The sequence below is a fragment of the Triturus cristatus genome, chromosome 4_1 (genome assembly GCF_964204655.1).
Source record: "Triturus cristatus chromosome 4_1, aTriCri1.1, whole genome shotgun sequence".
NCBI lineage: Eukaryota > Metazoa > Chordata > Amphibia > Caudata > Salamandridae > Triturus > Triturus cristatus.
The window spans coordinates 65,879,555-65,893,742 of record NC_140585.1 but is presented as its reverse complement, the minus strand read 5'-3'; the positions used below and the strand labels follow the sequence as shown (position 1 = coordinate 65,893,742).

At 46.7% G+C, this 14,188-nt stretch overlaps 1 protein-coding gene and 1 long non-coding RNA gene across 2 annotated transcripts in view; one reads left to right on the top strand and one right to left on the bottom strand.

Annotated features, from left to right (window-relative positions):
* The window catches only part of LOC146839538 (uncharacterized), a 1,010,507-nt gene that overhangs the window by 613,898 nt on the left and 382,421 nt on the right, over positions 1 to 14,188 (bottom strand). The gene's annotated exons all lie outside the window — the stretch shown is intronic.
* Positions 1 to 14,188, top strand: part of LOC146839540 (aldehyde dehydrogenase family 3 member B1-like) — a 247,132-nt gene that overhangs the window by 210,266 nt on the left and 22,678 nt on the right. The window contains exon 8 of the mRNA XM_085651596.1: positions 13,916 to 14,082. Within this exon, the coding sequence (XP_085507722.1) occupies positions 13,916 to 14,082 (167 nt within the window). The remainder of the gene's footprint in view (positions 1 to 13,915; positions 14,083 to 14,188) is intronic.

The following is a 14,188-nucleotide window of genomic DNA, read 5'->3' as shown; positions in this document are numbered from 1 at the left end:
CCATTACTGGATCTAAGGGTCCTGGTAGGAGTATAAGGAATACATTTATTTTCCAGGTACAGGGGACCTTGCCCATTTATGCTTTTGTGAATCAGGCAGCATATTTTAAACTTAGTCCGTTGACGGATTGACAGCCAATGTAACTTTTCTAAAAGAGGTTTTGAAGCTGTTCTTGGAGGGGCATTAAGGACCAGTCGAGCTGCGGTGTTTTGGATAACCTGTAGTTTGGCCAACACTCCCTCATTTGCTGAGAGGAGCAGGCCATTACAATAATCCAGCCGACTTAAGACAAGAGCCTGCACCAAGGTCCTTCTGGAGGAATCCGGCAACAAAGGAAAAACCTTACGCAGCAGGCCAATAGTGTAGAAGCAAACACCTGTGATGTAGTGGGTATGCTGCTTTAACACTAAATCCTGATCAAGACGTATCCCCAGATTTTTAACGATCTGCTTAGGCTCAGGAACCATACCCAGATCGGGGGGCCACCAATCGGGGGACCACAGTACCTTGGCTTCTCCATTGTGAATGCGCTTCGGCTCCATCCTCAGATTGTTTTTTTCCGCCATCGGGCTCGGATGTAATCTTCGCGCTCCGGTTCCGAACATTTCCAGTTCGACGATTGAAGCGGAATCCTCACCTCACATTGCGGTATTGTTTCGATCGCGATCTCCTCAATTAACGCACCTTCTCATCGACAAATCTTCGGTTCCAGTCGTCGACGGCGGCCTTCGGGCCTACCCAAGCTCCGGTCCCGGCTGATGGAAAGAACTCCATTCAAGAAGTGCCCTCGATGTGGGTCCAAATTCCCCCACACCGATCTTCATGAGGTGTGCAACCTCTGCCTCTCCCCTGAACACGAGGCTCGAGACTGTCCGGCCTGCAAGTCTTTCAGATCGAAAAAGACTATTCGGGACCGAAGAGCCAGACGAAACATGGCACACTCCTCGACCTCCGTTCCAGTCGATATCTTCGGAGACGACATCAAAGATCCGGGACAGCAGCGCACCGAAGAGGACCTCGTCAGTGCTTCCGAGGCTGATGACTCAGATGTGGAGGACATCACTCCGGCGCAGAGGGTCGTGAGTAATATACCCCCACCCACACCTGCGCCGACACCCAAAAAGGCTTTGGTCATGCCTTCGCCTCCAGGCCTAGGCAAGATCAGAGACACTGCTTCACACACCCCACCTTCGGGCCCGGTGAAGAAGCCAACTAAGCCTTCCGGCGGCTCGGGCTCGAGCCACCCTGCCAGCGGTGCCGAGAAACACACTTTGGCACCGAAAAAGAAACCGGCCTCTACCTCGACACCGAGCTCCGCACCCAAGTCCTCGGGGTCGAAACCCAGCGCTTCCGTACCGACGCCATCTTCGGTACCGACCAAACCCCATAAGGCCCTCGGCACTGACACTTCCAAGCCGAAGCCCACCTCGGCGCCGACCAAGAAATCGGAGGTTCCCAAGCCCAGTGCTAAGCAAACTGGCATGGACAAGCCTAAAAAGTCATCGGCCCCGAAGACTTCAGCGCCGATGGACCAAACACTGTCACAGGAACTATTTACACCGGATCCCTTACAAAAAACTCTCACCAGGGATCCAAAAACTGGACATTTGGCACTCTTTTCCAAAAAGAGACATTTGGACACACCGGCTCCGCCTCCACCTCCAAAGAGGAAGGACTCTGCTACCTCCCCTTTCAGAATACCTTCCCCACCTCCTCCACCTCATCCACCCTCTCCACCTCCGCCCCCTCCGCCTTCTCCACCCTCACCTCATCGCTCTCCGACCCCGTCTCCAGACGATGATGATCAGGGGGACCCATATCACGATACAGGGGATGTGCCCCAAGACCCCACCCCTACAGGATCCCCAGACCCATGGGACGACTACAATAACCCAGATATTCCTGATGTCCCACAAGATGACCTTTACCCTTCCAGGCCATCTCCACCGGAAGACTCATTAGGTTTCCACCACCTACTTCTAAGGGCGGCACATTATCATGGGGTAGAGTTACACACTGACCCAGTGGAGGAGGACTTCCTCCTCGACACATTTGATACCACACTTAGGTCTACCTCCATACTACCTATGCTCAAGGGGGTGGTAAAACATGCGCCATAGGTTTTTAAGGACCCAGTCAGGGCCAGGGGTCATTAACCCACGCATCGAGAAAAAGTACAAAGCTGCCCACACAGATCCTGCCTATATCAAAGGGCCAGCGCCACTAGATTGCCTAGTGGTTTCCACTGCACGAAAAAGGTCAAATTCCCAGGCGTCAGGCGAAGCACCACCACCTGACAAAGAGTGAAAGCTACTGGACGCGTCAGGAAAGCGCACTGCGTCACAGGCAGCCAATATATGGCGTATCGCTAACACCCAAGCGCTATTGGCCAGATACGATAGCTCTATACGCTGTGCCTTAGATGCAGCAGACACAGCCTCCAGGGCCATTAATACTAGCATCCTCCTCCGTCGCCATGCTTGGCTAAGAATATCAGGTTTCAAACCAGAGGTACAAGCCTCCATCCTGAATCATCCCTTTGACCAAGAACACCTATTCGGCCCAAAGGTAGATGAGGCCCTCGAAAAAATGAAGAAGGACACTGATACGGCGAAGTCCATGGGAGCCCAGCAGTCACACCCTCCTAGGCGCTCCTTTCGCCGCTCTTCCTTTCGGAGTACATCTAGAGGCTACTCCTCAGATAGCGCATCAACTTCCTACAAATCCCCCACTCAGTCCACCTTCACAAGGGGTTATCAAAGAGGCGGCTATAGGGGAAATAATAATAAAGGCAGAGGCAAAACAAATACAGCCCGCTCTGCCACACCGCCTACCCAATGACTTCCCCCCGCTCGCTCCAGACCATCCCACTCCGGTCGGGGGCAGACTTTAAAATATCCTTCATGTCTGGGAGACCATCACCTCAGACAAGTGGGTGACCCAAATTATTTGGTCAGGATACTGCCTGGAATTAACATCTACCCCCCCCCAAACATTCCACCCAGGCAACACCCAATGTCACAAGAACATTCCACATTACTAAAACAGGAGGTAATCTCCCTCCTATAAAAACATGCAATAGAACAAGTTCCCGTCAATCAGCAAAATTTAGGGGTCTACTCCCTATATTTTCTAATACCAAAAAGGGACGAGACTCTACGACCTATTCTAGATCTCCGGCCCCTAAACACATACATACATTCAGACCATTTTCACATGGTAACGCTTCAGCAGGTGCTTCCGCTCCTCTCCCAGAACGACTTCCTCACCACACTGGACTTGAAAGACGCATACTTCCACATTCCAGTACACCATGCTCACAGAAAGTACCTTAGATTTATAGTGGACAGGCAACACTACCAGTTCAAGGTGCTCCCATTCGGAGTCACAACAGCACCACGGGTATTCACCAAGTGCCTAGCGGTAGTGTCGGCTCACCTCAGAAGACAGCACATTCACGTCTTCCCATACTTGGACGACTGGCTGATAAAAGCCACGTCCTACAACCAATGTGTACACCACACCACCACTACAATCCAACTACTTCACCAACTAGGCTTCACGGTGAACCACCAAAAGTCCCAACTAACACCATCCCACATAAAACAATACCTCGGTGCCACCATAGACACCTCAAAAGCCATAGCCTACCCGAATCCGGCCAGGATTGCAAGCATTCAGGCTTTGCGTCAAAGATTCATACTTCAACACTCCCTTCCAGCAAGAGTGTTTATGCAGCTGATAGGGATGATGGCCTCTTGCATTTTCATAGTGCCCCACGCAAGACTCCAGATGCGTCCACTCCAAGAGTGCTTAGCGCGCCAATGGAACTTGCCCAGGGGCAACTGACAGATCTGGTGTTGGTAGACGGTCGCACCCATCGCTCTCTGCAGTGGTGGAACACCACAAACCTTTCCAAAGGTCGACCGTTCCTGGACCCGGTTCCACAAATAATACTAACAACAGACGCATCGCTCTCCGGCTGGGGAGCTCATCTATTACACCTCACAGTGCAGGGCACATGGAAGCCGCAACAAAAGTTACTCCATATCAACCATCTGGAGTTACTAGCAATCTCTCTAGCCCTAAAACCTTTTCAGGCACAGATTTCAGGCAAGGCAGTCTTCATTCGCACAGACAACATGACGGCCATGTATTACATTAAAAAACAAGGCGGCACACACTCTCCACAGCTCTCTCAACTAGCACAGAGCATATGGAGATGGGCAATTCCACACAAAATCTTTCTCCTAGCCCAACATGTCCCAGAAGTCAAAAACACCATGGCAGATCTGCTCAGCAGACAGACGCAACAGATCCACGAGTGGGAACTTCACCCGCAGGTTCATCACCCGTTCTTTCAAACGTGGGGGCATCCACAAATAGACCTATTCGCCACCCACGAAAACAAAAAATGCCCAAGCTTCGCCGCCAGATACCCACACCCATTGTCCAAAGGAAATGCGATATGGATGAACTGGTCAGGCAAATTTGCGTACGCTTTTCCACCTCTCCCACTAATTCCATTAGTGGTACGAAAGCTACAACAGCATTCCCTCACGCTGATCCTAGTAGCTCCAACATGGGCCAGACAACCGTGGTACACCACGCTGCTGGAACTCTCGGTAGTACCACACCAAAAGCTACACCTCTCACCATGCCTCCTAACCCAGAACCATGGAGAGATCAGACACCCGGACCCAGCTCAGCTCAACCTTGCGATCTCGCTCCTGAAATCCTAGAATTCGGATACCTAAATCTTCCCCCTGACTGTATGAACGTTATCAGAGAAGCTAGACGCCCTACCACTAGAGCCTGCTACGCTGCCAAGTGGAAATGATTTGTTGTTTATTGCCATAACAACACAATCAATCCTCTAGACGTGTCTATACAACACATCATATGCTACTTACTCCACCTACAAAGGTGTCATCTAGCATATACCGCCATTCGGCTGCACCTCCCAGCAATTGCAGCTTACCTACAAAACAGGCAGCACCTATCACTTTTCAGGGTACCTGCCATTAAAGCCTACATGGAAGGCCTAAAAAGAATAATTCCCCCCATAGTACCACCCTTACCTGTGTGGAACTTAAATATCGTTCTCACAAGGCTAATGGGGCCGTCCTTCGAACCTTTGCATAAATGCGAACTGCAATTTCTCACATGGAAAACAGCTTTTCTTGTAGCCATCACTTCCCTTAGAAGGGTCAGTGAGATACAAGCACTTACCATACAAGAACCTTTTCTTCAAATGCACCAGAACAAGGTTGTTCTCCGTACCAACCCAAAATTCCTATATAAAGTCATTTCCCCTTTTCACCTAAACCAATCTGTAGAATTACCTGTATTTTTTTCGCAACCTCAGACTGTTGCAGAAAGGGCTCTACACACTCTAGATGTCAAACGAGCCTTACTTTACTATATCCAAAGAACACAACCTTTCAGAAAGACCAAACAACTGTTCGCCTCTTTCTCTCCACCACACAAGGGCAACCCCATCTCAAAATCAGGGATAGCTAGGTGGATTGTAAAATGCATCCAGATTTGCTACCACAAAGCAAAACAAACGCTATCCGTTCCCCCTAAGGCCCATTCTACACGAAAGATAGGGGCTTCTATGGCTTTTCTAGGGAACATCCCATTAGATGATATCTGCAAAGCAGCTACATGGTCAACACCGCACACTTTCACTAAACACTACAGTGTAGATGTGCAAACCAAGCAACAAGCTAGCGTGGGCCAGGCTGTACTAAAAACACTATTTCAAACCACTGCAACAGATACCGGTGGTCGCCGCTAAGGTTGGGAACTGCTATATAGTCTATGCAAAAGTGTGTAATCTGCAGCTCATATGCCTCGAACGGAATATGCTACTTACCAGTATGCATCTGTTCTTGGCATGTAGAGCTGCAGATCTACACACGCCCACCCGCCTCCCCGGCTACCTGTATCTGTTCCAGTCTATCTTATTTAGATACAACACACATGGGTTTCTTCACTGTTATTACTACGCCCCATCTTTCCCTGCTGGCGAAAAACAATCTGAGGATGGAGCCGAAGCCCATGCGCAATACGATCCAAAGGAGGAGTCACCGACCTCGTGACTTCCAAAGACTTTCCAAGAGGAAAAACAAACTGCAAACATCCGGGCCCAACACCAGATGGCGATCTATGCAAAAGTGTGTAGATCTGCAGCTCTACATGCCAAGAACAGATGCATACTGGTAAGTAGCATATTCCTTTATGCTATGTAAGAAAATTTGTAAAGCTCTTTTTTAAAAAATGTTTATGTTGGAGTTCACAAATATGAATGTATGGCTCATTCAAGATTATTCATAGCAGAGTATTTGACAGGTGCAAAAAGCCACCTAAAAACAATAAACAAAGGTGTAATTGACTGTAAATGTATTTCTATTTCAAATATAAAGATGTAAAATTTGCGGAAGACTGCTTGACTAATTTCTACGCTGTGCGGCCAGGCAACAAGTGACATTGAACACTTGTTACAGATACAATGGGGGCAGAGCCAACTGCCATACAGTGAAGGTGTGAGCTTGATGGTGATGGGTTGCAGTCCTCTGATGTAAAAGTGGGTGGGGCAGGTGTCCGATGGGGCCCAGAGTGGATGGACGTCATGCTAGCGGTGGTTTTGTCTGGGGAGATGACGGGCCATGTGGTTAGCTTAGTCCTATGGATAAGTTCAGGAGATGTTTAGCAATGTCTTTTGAGTCCGGTTGAGAGGCAAAGTTGACATAATTGGCAGTGATTTTGCTCCGGAAGAATTGAGATTTTTGCAGAGGTTCTACGGGAAGGTGATCGAGTTGGAGATGGCCACTGGTGAAGTGAAATCCATCAGAATGGCAAATATTTATTTGCTTCTGTTGGTGCTGACATTGATACGGTTCCCCAGAGCGGTGCATTTGGTGGTCTGGATCTTTGGTGATAGTGTCTCAAGGAGGATTTGAAAGTGCTCCTGTCTGCTTTGGCTCATCATAGTTTGTGCTCCAGTTGTTTGCAGCTGTGTTTCATCATTCTGAGTTTATGTGTGTGCCAACTGGCCTGGGGTGTAGATCTTGTTGTATTGCGGTGCTTGAGGGGGGCCAGGGAATCTGCGCAGGAGGTGATCCAATTACTGAATTTCTTGATGGCACTGGGGAGGCTGTTGCTGTGTCTGGGCTAGTGGGTTTTGAGAGCAGTGTCCTTGATAGTGATCCTGCTCCAGTTTCGGCGGGATTGCCCGGCTTCGTATCACATGATATCCACAATGTGACAAATGTAAATTACAAATAAATTGTTTACATTAAAATATGAGCAACTATGCACACTATTCTGAACAAAGTCTCAAACCTATAGTGTTCCAATCGGAGGCACTGAGCTCATCTTCTTTAACCACAGTTGCAATGAGCATAACTGATCTAATCCAGATTGCACTTCAGTGGTCATGACCAGGGCCACTGGAATTATACGGCAGGGGAGCACCAATTTATGCGGCAGTGGAGAACCATATTATGTGTCAAGAAAAGCCAAATTATACAGCAGAAAGCAGCACTTTTTATAGTATTATTTCATTATTTTATTATGGTAAAATTGTCTGGGCAAATATGTTGCCTTATTAGTACTAGTTTAATAACTAAATGCAGAAATAAGAAACTAAAAGCTTTGCGAAGGGCCTTCCACATGAATACATGTAGCAACGTTTTAGTAACTTTTGATTTGTTTGAGCTAGAAACAACATTTTTGTTTTGTTAAAATCTGCAGATTATATAGCATATGATGGATTATGTGGCAAATGCGGAAAAAACATAATTATGTGGAAAAAGCTGCAGAATAACATAATTCCAGTGGCCCTGGTCATTACAAACATTGGATCCAATTCCAAAGCTAATAAATTTAAGTTCACCACGTTCCAACCTGCTTTGAAAATGTATCTCACAGTATACCTGTTCTGTTTGATCAGAGATCCACCAATGAACCCCTGCAATTTACTCTCATGATATCATAATTTTTTTTTTTTAATGGTCTATTATTTTTCTCAATCCATGTTGTATAATAATAATTTTGTATCAATGCTTAAAAAAGCTAAGAATAGATTCATATAAAATTTCAAGCCAACAATGTTCACGCCTAATATTCAAAGAAAATCTCCTAGAGCTGCAGTATAGCCAGTAATTGTCATTCGATCCTATATTAATCCCAACATCGTATCTAAAATTTTCTAACATATCTGTATAGAGTCTCGAACCATGATCATTAATATCAAATGTCCATTGACGTTTCCTTGAGTCGCATTGTAAATGGTATTCATCGTTCCAGCCGTGTCAATGATTAGATCTACACTTAGGAAAAGTATTCCCCACTCAAAGATCTCCATTTACAATCCATGGAGCGAATGCCCATCCATGACATCAAAGCTAATATACAATTGCAAAGACTGCAGAACTGAAAATTGAATGCACGCCTTTCTTTAACTTGAAATAAAGTTGTATCTAAAAGCTAACAAGTGTATCTAAATAGAGTCTCGTACCAGCAATGCTCAGAACAGATGTTCATACAATAATCCTTGAGTCACATAGTACGTGGTATTTATCGTTCCATTCTAGTCAATGACTAAATCGTAGTCTATCCATAAGACAATTATTCTCCAATCTGGTCTTCGTTTACCATCCATAGAGAGAATGACCATCAGCGATGCCAAAGCTAATATCCAAAGGCAAAGACTGCAAAGTTAGATTCAGGTCTTGTTTTATCTTTAAGTAATTATGTACCTCAATCCAAAATTGACAAAAATAATTATGTATCAATACTTACGTTAAAGAATAGAGTCATATAGAATGTCGAACCAACAAAGTTCAGGTCTAATATTCAAAGAATATCTCCTTGAGCCGTAGAGTAACCATTAATTATAATTCCATCATACAACGATTACAATATTGTACCTAAGGGCTTACAGAAATATCTATGTAGAGTCTTGAACCAGCAACATACATATCATATGTTCATCATTCCACCCTAGTCAATGATTAAATCTTAGTCTACCTACTAGACAATTATTCTCCACTCGGTCTCCATTTAAAGTCCGTAGGGAGAATGACAATCCGAGATGTCAAAGCTAATATACAAATGCGAAAACTACAAACTGAAAATTAAATTCATGCCTTGTTTTATCTTGACGTAACCACACATGCATAGACAAGGTGATTTTAGAATTTACAGTCTAAAGTAATCTTCATTCTTAAGTGAGACAGCTTAAATATTTTTAGAACAAGATGGATAAACATATAGAAAAATACATCATATATATTTAAACAGGATCCCAGGTGGCCTAAAGTTGGTTTACCATCGTTGGATTTGTCCTCAATGCCAACTGTGCCCCTCAGCTTCAGACAGATGCCAATTCTTTTCCCGGCTTTGGCGCCACTAACTCTAGCGCCACGTACAGTCCCTCCATCGGCACCACGCTGTAGCCACGACTGACATCACCATCACAAGTGTCAATGCTGATATCAACGTCACTGGGGCTGAAAACAGATCTAAAAGTGTTTCAAGCTCAGAGACCCATGCTCACCATCCAGTACTCAACAGTATGCTCATTCAAAACTGGACACCTATAACCCACAATATGATAATTGGGATGATGACAGGGACAGCGATGATGATGACCAATATGACAATGACACCTCTGTGATGGCCTCCAGGAGGTCAGTAGTTTGGGCACTTCTCCAGACATTGGCCTTTCATCACCAAATCCAACTCCGGCCTCTGAGAAATCCACCTCCTTTTCTACAGTCACATTGAGAGTGGCAGATTCTTGACCTCACCTTATCCACCCAAGAAGACAGAACTAACGTTCTTATGGAGGTCCTCAACCCAGCACAGTCTAGCCAGGAACCTCTCCTCCCAATTAAGGAGGCCCTGACAGATGGTGGGATCTTGCCCTCCAGTTGACAGGCAGGTGGCACAATGGTAGAGGCCTGCTCCTAGAGACCCAGACTTCCTGCTACAACATACAACTCTGGAGAACTAGTCCTATCATCTACCATTCTCTTGAGACCCAGCAAATTCCCTACCACCCCCCTTGACAGGGAATCCAAGAGGATGGAGACATTTGCTAAACAAATGTTATCCTTGGCCAGCCTTGACCTTAGATCTGTGAATACAACGTGCCTACTGGGCAGACAGAAACTATGGGACAAAGTGGTAGACATATTGCCTGCCGTCCCAGACGATGTCCACCCAACCTTACAGTGGCTAATCTTCGATAGACAGGATGTAGCAAATATTCAATCAAATCCAAAATACTGACTGTCTGGGTAGTGGAGTCGGCACCACTGTGGTGCTTAGACACTATGCCTGGATTTGCTCCATGTTCTTTTCGGCAGATCTTCAATAGTCCCTTGGACATGTATTTTGATGGCTCCAGACTGTTCAAAGTGAAGGCAGGTTTGACCCTAAAACAGTTTAAAGAAAACAAGTCCACTACCCACTCTCCGGCCTTAGCTCTGCCAGTTTGTCAGTTTCCTAAATAGCAATGGCCCTTTCAAGGCTTTGGAAGGGAGTACCATCAAAGACAATATATGCCTCAGCAACAACAGGCCACCCTCACCATTTATGGTAGAGGCAGAGGAAGCGGAACACACTAAGAGCGCCCAGGCCCTCAGGAGCAATGAACTACCTACACCCCAATCCCCACACCTTCAGCCTCCACAAAACCTCTTCAAATCGTACTTGCCAATATGAGGGCACATCACTTTTCACCTCTCTAGATGGACGAGCATCATGTCTAATCACTGGGTGCTCCAGATCGTGCAACGCAGATTCTCTCTACTTGTCACGGACATGCCACTCACACCACAACAACTCCTGGAGGACCAGTTGTCCATACTCTGCAGAGAAGTTCAGACTTTCTTAGCCAGGGGAGATAGAGAGTGTACCGATATTGGAGACATAGACTGGGTCTGCTATTTCCTAGGATCAAAAAAAGATGGAGGCCTTCAACCCATCCTTGATCAGCTTATTGAGCTTCTTTCTCCAGAGGACAAGTTAAAGATACTCTCTCTGGCCTAAGTTCTGTCTGCCCTGGATCCAAGAGACTGGATGGTAGACGTTGCCTGTGGTTTCAAATAGGCCAAGAGCTCTTTCAGTTCTCCGTACTACCCATTGGCCTAACCAGTGTACCTTGAGTGTTCACAAAGGTAATGGTGGTGGTCACAGCCCACCTGTGAAGGCTGGGAATATCAGTCTACACATATCTCACTGGCTGCTAAGGGCGGGCTGGCCTCAGACAGTTGTAAGCAACCTTCAGACGACGGCCAAAGTTACACTTGAGTCCTTCACATCTTTCCTTCATTAGAGCAATCCTGGATACAGTTGTCTTCCGAGCTCTGCCTCGAGTCTAGGGCATTCTGATTATGATCCTGATGTTTCAACCCTTGCCCTGGCTATCAATGAGATTAGCTTTCAGTGAGATCATCTCTGAGGCTTCTTGGCTGCTTGGCCTCCTCTTTCCTGCTTGAGGACCACGCCAGGTGGCACATCTGAGGTTTGCAGTGGATCTGAAGTCTCAGTGGGCTCAGCCCCAAGGCAGCCTGTCAGATTTAATACAGGTGTAAAAGGAGACTGTGAGAGATCTGCAGTGGTGGCTGCCAGAGTACATTTGGACCAGTGTCAGACCCCACTCCCTATCCCACCGAGGGTGCCATTTGTGACAAATGCAGCGTTGCTGGTTTGTGGAGGTCATCTGGGAGAAATGGATATCAGAGGACTACCGTCTTCAGCGGGTGGCTCACCTCCATGTCAACTTGTTGGAGCTTTGAACAATCCACTTGGCACTGAAGGTGCTCCTCCCGACTATCAAGGTTGAACAGGTAGAGTCTCTCACAGACAACACAACCGCTATGCGGAACTGCAACAACCAGGGCGGCATAGGATCATGGGTCCTGCGCCAGGACGTTCTACATCTCCGCAAGTGGCTGCATGCTCATGGCACCTCCCTGACCCCTCAACTCCAAGCAGGATCTTTAAATGCCAAGATGAACAAACTCACTAGACGTTGCCTAGCTGATCACGAATGATGGTTTCACTCTGAAGTGGCACAGAGTCTGGCTTGATCTGTCACTGCAGTGTCAAAACATTTATACATTGGAGTTCCCAGGGCAGTTCTCCCTCGTTGACACTTTCTGCCAGCATTAGGGGCTTCATGAAAGGGTTTCAATGCTTTTCCATTTAACTCGTGAGGGACATTTAGTAACGACTAGTTGAACTGCAGGTCTTTGTAGAATTTTTGATATTGGACACTATAATATTCACTGCCCACTGCTAATCTCGTCCCATAATGCTTTGCAGGGCCTTTGGTTGGGATTGTATTTTTGCCCATAACTGTGCTTGGATGGTCCTAGGAGGAAGGGACAATCACTGAATCGTTCACCAGCACGATATGCTCTTTGTGTACAAGGCATCTGCTTGGTCCTCCCCCTAGGTTAGGGGGGACCCCAAAATCATCACCTCTCTCATTGCCTAATATTTCCATGTCAAAATTCACTTTTGTGAATTGGTTTTATACTTTTTAGCATGTAAAATTGCTTAATCAAAGCATTTGTGGGTGTTGTTGATTCTGCTGCCACGCGTTTTAGCACAGTTTCTGCACTGTGCTACATGCATTTTGTGTAGTACGTAGTAGTACCAACTTTGCATGCTCAATGAGCGTAGCGTAGTACTACGCCCAGGGTTAACCATTGCACAGTTGTGTTCTTCGCTTACTAACCATCAAGACGGTATTCCTCATCGCCATTACATCAGCCAAGCAAGTGAGTCAACTTCAGGCAATGTGTGTGGTGCAATTATACACATCTTTATGGACAACTTAGTCATCTGGACAAAAGCAGCATTCCTGCCCAAGATTGGAACGCCTTTCCACATAGAGCAATCGATCACCTTGCCAACTTTCAATGCACCCCCTCATCCCTCCGAAAAAGAAGTGCGGCCCTCAGCTTCTATGTTGATCGGACCAGAGAATACCAAAAGGATGACCAACTTTTTATTGGTTTCTATGGAGCTAAGGAAGGCAAAATCAGTCCAAAAGAGTACCATCTCCCATAGATTGCATCAAGATCTGGTGTGGGCTGGGCAAAAAGCAATCGTGGCTTGCACACTCATTCCACCAGAGAGAAGGCTGCTACAACTGCGCTAGCGAGTGGTGTGCCAGTTTTGGACATCTGCCAGACTGCTACGTAGGAGTCCCTCCATACGTTCATGAGGCACTACTGCCTGGATAGCCAGGTCCAGTGGGAGGGGCTTCTTACCTGATCCGCCTTGCAGTATTTCCTGGTTTAAGTCATTCCACAGACCCACCACCTGGGGAGGCAATTTGGTGTATTTTCACTAGGTGTGGAATCTGCGGTTAGAAGTCTCTATCGGAAAAAGTTACTAACCTTCTGTAACACCTTTTCTGGTAGAGACTTGATCTAACTGCAGATTCCTCACCATCCCACCCACCTCCCCATTCTCTGGAACTGATTCTTTGATGTCAGTGCGCAGACCGTCTTAGATATAGTGGCGTAACATCCGGGGCGAGACGGACGCGATGCAGAACCACATGACCACACCTACCAACACGTGAGGGAATTGCTACGACAATTTCCGGATCCAGTCTGACGCCTGGGGAAATTCACAACCTGAAGAATATGGGGTTAGATAGAAAAGACGTTACAGACGGTAAGTTGTTTGTCTTTGATCCTGGGAAAAATGTTGGGAAGGACTGCAAGGAGAGCTTTTTTCATCACCTGCTCTCCCCTACTTTATACTGCTGAAGAAACTAGCAATTGTAATAATGTTGCATTCAATAGACCCTGTGTCTTCCTTCCTCCATTTCAACCGTGTATGTATTTCTCCTTTCTTTACTTCATTCCCCACTCAGCCCCCACCGTACTGGTGGACGTGAAGGAGAGTGACCCGGTGATGCAGGAGGAGATCTTTGGCCCCATCCTGCCAATCATGACCGTGAAGGGTGTGGACGAGGCCGTCGCCTTCATCAACCGGCATGAGAGACCGCTGGCCCTCTATGCCTTCTCACCTGACAGCAAGGTACACTGGGCATGGAATGCAGAGGGCATTATGGATGAGGCCAAATGTCTACCAACACGCAGAGAGTGTTTCATATAGATATAGAAAAACATGAGCTAACGTGCAT